The sequence below is a fragment of the Oncorhynchus nerka genome, linkage group LG12, assembly GCF_034236695.1.
Source record: "Oncorhynchus nerka isolate Pitt River linkage group LG12, Oner_Uvic_2.0, whole genome shotgun sequence".
Lineage (NCBI taxonomy): Eukaryota > Metazoa > Chordata > Actinopteri > Salmoniformes > Salmonidae > Oncorhynchus > Oncorhynchus nerka.
In genome coordinates, this window is record NC_088407.1 from 48,171,239 (window position 1) to 48,179,106 (window position 7,868).

Here is a 7,868-nt window from a genome sequence, read left to right on the forward strand (position 1 = left end):
CAAAATGACAAGGCAATAGGTAATATTTTTTAAACTTACAGAAGGATAATAATTTCAGCAAAAATGAAATGTTGATATTAGTTCGCAGGGGTCTTTACTTCAGTGTTTTGATGTATTACTAATAGCATTTAAGACCTTTTCTGCTAGTTGTTTTGTAAGACCCCCTTTCCTCTGTATATACACTGCAATAAAAAATTAAAAAACAGTCTCAGCTTTAATTTGACACCAAATTTGATGTGCTCCTATGAACAGCTCTTGGGGCTTTTTTTTACATGGAAATGCCCATATCTAAAATGTGAGCATAAGCATTGTACATGCAGTTACTATAGTATATAAGGCAGATAGTAAAAGGCTAATGTACTCACTTGGTAAAGGCTTGACTCTCTTGTAGATGCCAAAGTTGATGAGGCCGTGTCTCTCCAGGTAACTGTGTATCCTGTGCACCAGCACTGTATCACTGTTGTATGGCGCTTCAAGTTGTTGTGTTGTGGCTTCAAAGGTTAGCTGGATTTTTGGGTTATCAAGCCAAAGTTGGAGCTGAAACAAATAATTTGCCAAAATTTCAGACCCAAATCCAAATGTACAATCTTCTCCAGAACTAAGCAAATATTGTTAATGAAGTAGGTGTGTTCTCACTGTGCGGTTGCGGATGTACAGGAACACTTTCTGCGTCTGCTGGGGCCCGCTGATGATGTCCGGGAAGCAGGCGGCCTCCTGGGAGGTCATGCGATCATGGGGCAGGCGGCTCTGGAACGCAGCTCCCTCCACACCTGGAAAACCAAACACGCCACCCTCAACACCCGTCCTGACACACACACACACACACCTTTCGCTACCCAATGTTACATTTGCGCTCGCAGGCACGCACTTTCGCACAGTCCAACTCACACTCACCAGAGGGCTCCTCAGGCTCGCTGTCCACCTCCTCCTCCATGGGCGGCGCCGGTGGCGGGATCACCTGCTTGCGCTCCTTCTCCGCCTTGGCATTGCGCTCCTCCTCAGAGTAGTATTCGTCCTCAGACAGATTGGCCAGGCTCTCGTCCATCTCGCGGTACTCCACCTGCAACAAGAGGCACAATAAACGCTCCATTAAAACCACGTTCCGGCTCACCTAAGATGAAGCAAATGGTCATGTCTCGCTAAGATGGGTGGACATGTATTATAGGTTGTTACTTTTGATCGCTTGCGGCGGCTTGTCCTGCGACCCTCGGCCGTGTCCAGGTCCACCCCCCCGGGGCCAGGGAGGTGGGGCTGCGGGGGCCCACCAGGTTCCCCACTCGGAGAGGCCCGCTCCTTCTTTTTGATCTCCACGGCGCCTGGGGCCAAGGGAGGGGCCCCCATCTGGGCAGGAGCCTGGGCCTCAAGGGACCGCTCAGCTCCCCCTGGCACCAAGGAGGTGGAAGCGGCAGAGGAAGATGAACCTGCATCTGACTTCTTACTCGACAGCATTATGGAGGAAGATAGAGGCCTCTCCTTGAAAAACCAAAATCGACATCAGCCAAATCCATTCGCTGCTCTAGAGTTGTCTGTGATATGATAATCTAGGATGACCAGAGTTAGTTTTTTCACAATACTGATCCATTGTGGTCAAAAACAATAAAAAGCTATGATATTGAATATTAGCAAAAAGTCTGTATTTGGCAAATATTAAATAAGATTACAATGAATTGCTGTTCATAAAGAGAAAAAAAAAATGCTTCAGCCAGGAAAAAAATATCAACATAGCTAAGAAACACCAGTTATATAGTACAGAGATGAATATTGTAGTTTAGAGAAATATTGTAGCTAGTTTACCAGCTCAACTACCATTTAGAAAAAAAAACTGAATGTTTATGTATTCAAGGTTTCATAACCTTCTGTACAATTAATGCACTCTCACATTCTATATGGATAATATATCATGATGTCAAAATATGGAAATGAGTTCTTACAACTCCACAACAGCTAACTAAATACATGAACCAAGCTATACTTAATGTTGAGGATGCATTAGAAGTGCACCAACTAGATGCGTTGACAGATGACAAATGTAAGAGGGCTCCACAATAACCTTGTCTTGCTTTACCCATTTCTCCGTGGACCTGGTATTATCCATTCAAACACTAAGAAATAAAAGACAGAATCAGAAATATGGTCATGAACAACAGAAAAGTCCACCAAGCCAGGCAGCTAGACAATCAGTCCTGGGGTGTAACGTTAATCAGTTGAACACCTAAATGTTTTGCTACTAAAACGAGTTTATATTGGACAAATTCAGGTAGGTCGCTCCCCGTTTCGTTCGAGACAAGTTTTGCAAAAGAATCGGCGTAATGAATACACACCTGGTTTATTGGCTAACTAGGAGTAGGTGACTAGGAGTTAGTAATGAATAATGAGCTAGCTACACAGCTATCAGTTAGCGACGTCTAACTAGTTACTTCATTTTTTGCTATTGTATTTCAAATATGTGGAGATGAACCATTAGTATATAGGCCAACTACTTGGTTCGTATTAACAGCCTTTTCGATGGTTTCGTAAGAAAACATGTCGGACAGTCAGCCAGTTCTTGGAGCTAACAAGCTAGCTTTCTGCCTGGCTAAACCATACTGCAAACTACCTATCTATATTATAAAACCCTCTGACGTCGTTAAAAACTAGTTAGCCAACTTTGCTTCTATGACTTAACAAGGTCAACGATCAGCGTCGTGGGTGTTGTCTGACTAGTATATTATTCCTGTTGTACTGCATACATAGGGTTCACGAGCTCATCAATTTAACTACGGTAGCTAACGCTAGCTAGCAGGCTAACAATGAGTCTCACTCAGCAGCAACTAAGTGTCTGTGTGTTGGCTAGCAACTACCAGTGAAAACATTGCACTCCAATCACGTTAGTAACTACGCTATAACATCGCATTTCACTATACAGCCAATATTGGGGCCGTGAGTTGAAGAGTAAAACATAACAACATGCATAGGTATTACTGTACCTCTAGATCGCCGCAAGCAATATGTCAACACAAAGACAAATCCCATCCCTTCCTCTCGTTGAATTATATGATCCGCCCCTCACCGTCATGCTATTCAGCTATTGGGACATCTGTCAGCTCGTGAACGCAAGGATTGGTTATGGATATTGTCAATCATCAAGGAGGGGATTCGATTAATGCCCCGGCTCTACATTTGATTGGTTAGCGTTGATTGCATTAGTTTTCGAAACGGGCTGCCTCCCGGGCGTGAGCCAAAGTCGGCTAAAACCAATGTGACGTGGGGTTAAACACGTAGAATAATATTCTGTGTTTTCACATTCAAAAGTTATTGATTTAGATAAAAACACTAACTGCCTTCTCAATGAAAACTGGTTTTAAAATTCGAATATATTTTATGGAAAAGGATGTTGTATGTTTCTGAACAACTCATCATGCTGCTTTGTTGACAGTGATGCCGAGCTGTGCAGATTTCTGTTTAACCGCTTTTGGGTAAAGTGAATACTGTTTTTTAGAAATAAAAAACAGGAATACCTTATTTGCATAAGTATTCAGACCTTTTTCTATGAGACTCAAAATTGATCTCAGGTGCATCCTGTTCCCATTGATCACCCTTGAAATGTTTCTTCAACTTAGAGTCCACCTGTGGTAAATTCAATTGATTGGACATGATTTGGAAAGGTAAACACCTGTCTATATAAAAGTCCCACAGTTGACAGTGCATCTCAGAGCATAAACCAAGCCATGAGGTCGAAGGAGTTGTCTGTAGACACAGATTTGGGGAAGGGTACAAAAATATTTCTGCAACATTGAAGGTCCCCAAAAACACAGTGGCTTCCATTTTTCTTAAATGGAAGCTGTTTGGAACCACCAAGAATCTTCCTAGAGCTGGCTGCCCAGCCAAACTGCGCAATCAGGGGAGAAGGGTCAGGGAGGGGACCAAGAACCCAATGGTCACTCTTCAGGAGCTTCAGGATTCTTCTGTGTGGATGGAAGAACCTTCCAGGAGTACAACCATCTCTGCAGCACTCTACCAATTAGGCCTTTGTGGTAGAGTGGCCAGACAGAAGCCACTATTTTCTTAATTTAAGGTTACGCCTTAACAGGACAATGACCTGATGCACACAGCCAAGACAACGCAGGAGTGACTTCGGGGCAAGCCTCTGAATGTCCTCAAAAGGCACATGACAGCCTGCTTGGAGTTTGCCAAAAGGCAGCTAAAGACTCGCAGATCATGAGAAACAAGATTCTCTGGTCTGATGAAACCAAGATGAAACTCTTTGGCCTGAATGCGAAGTGTCACATCTGGAGGAAACCTGGCAACATCCCTACGGTGAAGCATGGTGCTGGCAGCATCATGCTGTGGGGATGTTGTTCAGTGGCAGGGACTGGGAGACAAGTCAGGATTGCGTGAATGATGAATGGAGCAAAGTACAGAGCTCCTTGACAAACCTGCTCCAGAGCGCTCAGGACCTGACTGGGGAAAACATACGCCTTCAAACAGGACAACGACCCTAAGCACACAGCCAAGACAACACATGAGTGGCTTTGCGACAAGTCTCTGAATGTCCTTGACTGACACAGCAAGAGCCTGGACTTGAACCCGATCAAACATCTCTGGAGAGACCTGAAAATCGCTATGCAGCAAAGCTCCCCATCCAACCTGCCAGAACTTGAGGAACTCCACAAATACAGGTGTGCCAAGCTTGTAGCGTCATACTCAAGGCTGTAATCGCTACCAAAGGTGCTTCAACAAAGTACTGAGTGACTGGTCTGAATACTTATGTAAATGTGATATTTCAATAAATTAGCAAACATTTCTGAACCTGTTTTTGCTTTGTCATTATGGGATGGGGGGGTTTAATACATTTTAGAATAAGGCTATTGTGGAAAGTCAAGGGGTCTGAATACTTTCTGACGGCACTAAGTGTAATGGAACTAAGTGTAATGGAACTTAGTCTTGATCAAGAGTTAAGACCTAGCAAAGCTACAGCTTGCTCAACAGAGCAGAATGCCTCAACCCTTGACTGCACATACAGAGCTAACATCACATGCATGCCAGATTTGCCTGGTTGATGGTTGCTTCTCTTCTAGTTGTGAAATTCCAGATTGTCTGTATGTCAAATGACTTACAGCTCACACCCATCCATACCCCACAAGACATGCCACCAGGGGTCTCTTCACAGTCCAAGTCAAAACGAATTCACGGCAATGCACAGTACTATACAGGGCCATGATCGCGTTGTTGGTTAAGCGCTTGCAAGTAAGTATTTTACTGTAAGGTCTACGTATTCGGCGCATGTGACAACTACAACGTATTTGATGTATGATCGTTTGTGGAAAATCAACTAAATTCCCTCAGTTATTCCATGCAGATGTATTACTCTCCCATCTACAAAGTCCTGCATAGTTAGGGTTGCAGGTGTACACAGATTACGCGTACATGTTCCTGAGAGTCTTAGCTTTCAGGGATGGGGTCGGTCGGTAATAGCTCAACGTTCAGTCTAGAGACACATTCGGATGCAGAAAAACATTTCAAGATGCGCATTTACCGCGCTCCATTTGTCCCAACAGCTAATAAGGTTATTCACAAATAACCACGGTTCTATGTACTAAGCGGTGCATTCAACTAATTAAGAAAAACGCAACAAATTGTTTATTTTTGCTGCGAGCTGCCAATCAAGTTGCCTAGAGACGCGCAATAACTATGCCTGATATAATGTATGCATCTTTAGCTGCTGAGCAATTCCCCGGTAACATAATTACGCTTTGACTGCATTTCTTAAATGTTCAAATGTATGCCAAACAAACCCCATTGATTTCAAAGTTTAACAAGTCATAACTCTACGCACAAGGACTAATTTGACCTATTTCCACTGAAAAATGTACCAAAATGAATTTAGTGGAACAAATGTGCAGATGCAAACTTTCGTAGTGGAATTACTGTCAAATCTCCCTACGGTTTTTATGCCACGTTTCCAAAAACTCTGTTAAACATGGGAAAGAATGGGGTGTCAGCTATGACATGGCACCGTGAGCTATTGAACTACAGTATATTGGATTTACACCCAGTAACAGCATTAAAATCATGGGTTCCTGATCTGTACTACACAGATGCAAAACTATGGATATGAATGTCATTCTCATGTTTCACGTTTTTGGACATCACAGCAGAGCACAGTTGCATACAATACAAAGGGTAGAGGTCAGTACAACATACTGTGCTGGTTAGCACTATACCACTGCCCCAGCCAACCTCGTCCTCCCCAGACCTCAGCAACCTTCAAGAGCAAAGAAAAAAACGAGAACAGAAAACAGAAGCTACAGGACAACACAGAACACAAAATATACAGTGACCAGTCATGTGACTCTAAAGTGTTGTCAGTCCTCTGCTCCTTGATTAGATCAGAGCGGGGCACAGGTAACGGGATAACAGGGAAAGTATTGACAGATTTCTTTAAAATTATCATTAGCCGGCGCAGTGACCAGGTCGCCACGGTTCATGGAACGCATCACTGCGCACGCAGAGGACACCTCTGGGGAAACTCTGCACGCTCTCATCGGGAACGAAGGTGTGGTGGGTGGAGACACGACAGGCCATACACGCTCACCAACCAAGTTATTCCCAGACTCAGTCTCAGCAGAGAAGGGTAACACAGACTAACACAAACGACTCAGAGGCACCTGTGTCCCTCAGGATCTTCACTGACACTGGGTCGTTACTTCTTAAGAGACAGAAAATCTTCCGTAACCAAAGGTAAACCATCTGGGTCTATTGGGACTTTCACATGCCCCTGGGCATGAAACGGAGCGAACGGATGTAGAACCAGTACTGTAAATGTTAGCGTGAGTACTGAATTTACCCTTAGCCCTGAGAACAGGACATTTTTTTTTTTCCAATTACCTGAACCATGACAGTAGTGACACTCTTGACTGAAGTAAGCTTTACCACGGGAGCCAGGCTCAACCCTAAGATCAATGAAGCTCTGCCCCTAAACCAGAGTGTCTCAGTGGGCGATTCCCAAATCTCACTGAACACCCCCCACTCACTCTGAATACGGGGATCTGAAAAAAGCTAGTTTTGTGAGTCAAAACATACCCATCCGCCAAAACCGTTCGTTAATGTACGTGGCCACACAATCAATGATAGTGTCCTTAAATTGCTCTAGCATAATCAGATCACACAGCCCCTGGAAAGTCATAACCGCAGAGGCGGAAAATCAGCGAATAAACTGTGAAGATAAACAACTCTTGCACAAACTCAACATGAGTCTATCAGCCTTTTTTAAATTCTAAATTGTTGGCAGTAAGCCTCAGGAACCTATTCGTAAATCTGTAACAGCCATTTTAACCTTATCATAGCTGACACTGTCAGCTACGCCAAGAGCTGAATATGCTTCCTGCGCTTTACCAGTCAACACACACTGCAACATTATAGTGCGATCAGAATTAGGTCAAGTCCTAGCATCAGCAACACGCTCAAACAACGAAAATAACGTCTCGTGGTCATTCTCATCATATTTTGTCACCAGCCGTAAGTTTCCAACAATATCAAACGTGTTCGGGTCAAGAGCGTGAGGTAGCGACCCCTAGGTAAATCAGGGTCACCTTCCCAAAGCAACTCTCCCGAGAGCTTTCCTTCCCTAACCAATTCTAGCCGCTTTTGTCGCAGCTTGATGTTAGCACGCTCCAAATCCTGTTTAAATTCCAATTCCCTTTCATACTTAACACGATCATGCTCCAGTTTTGCTTGTTCATGCTCTGGCTGTAACAGAAGCAGTTCTTTCTGCTGTTCGAATGGAAGACTACTAGGGCCAACAGACTGAGCGGCCATTGTAGCGAAACGGGAAGACAGCTGGGGAGGTGAGGCTGCCCCAGAGGTAACTTCTAGTATACCACTCCGTC

The 7,868-nt window shown here is 44.0% G+C and overlaps 1 protein-coding gene across 1 annotated transcript in view; it reads right to left on the reverse strand.

Moving 5' to 3' along the window:
* The window catches only part of LOC115138296 (lysine-specific histone demethylase 1A-like), a 31,565-nt gene extending 25,080 nt beyond the window's left edge, over positions 1-6,485 (reverse strand). Inside the window, 6 exon segments of the mRNA XM_029675000.2 lie at positions 366-537; positions 637-770; positions 895-1,060; positions 1,174-1,473; positions 2,051-2,102; positions 2,967-6,485. Of these exon segments, the coding sequence (XP_029530860.2) occupies positions 366-537; positions 637-770; positions 895-1,060; positions 1,174-1,473; positions 2,051-2,095 (817 nt within the window). The 5' untranslated portion in view covers positions 2,096-2,102; positions 2,967-6,485.
* Between the last annotated feature and the right edge of the window lie 1,383 nt (positions 6,486-7,868).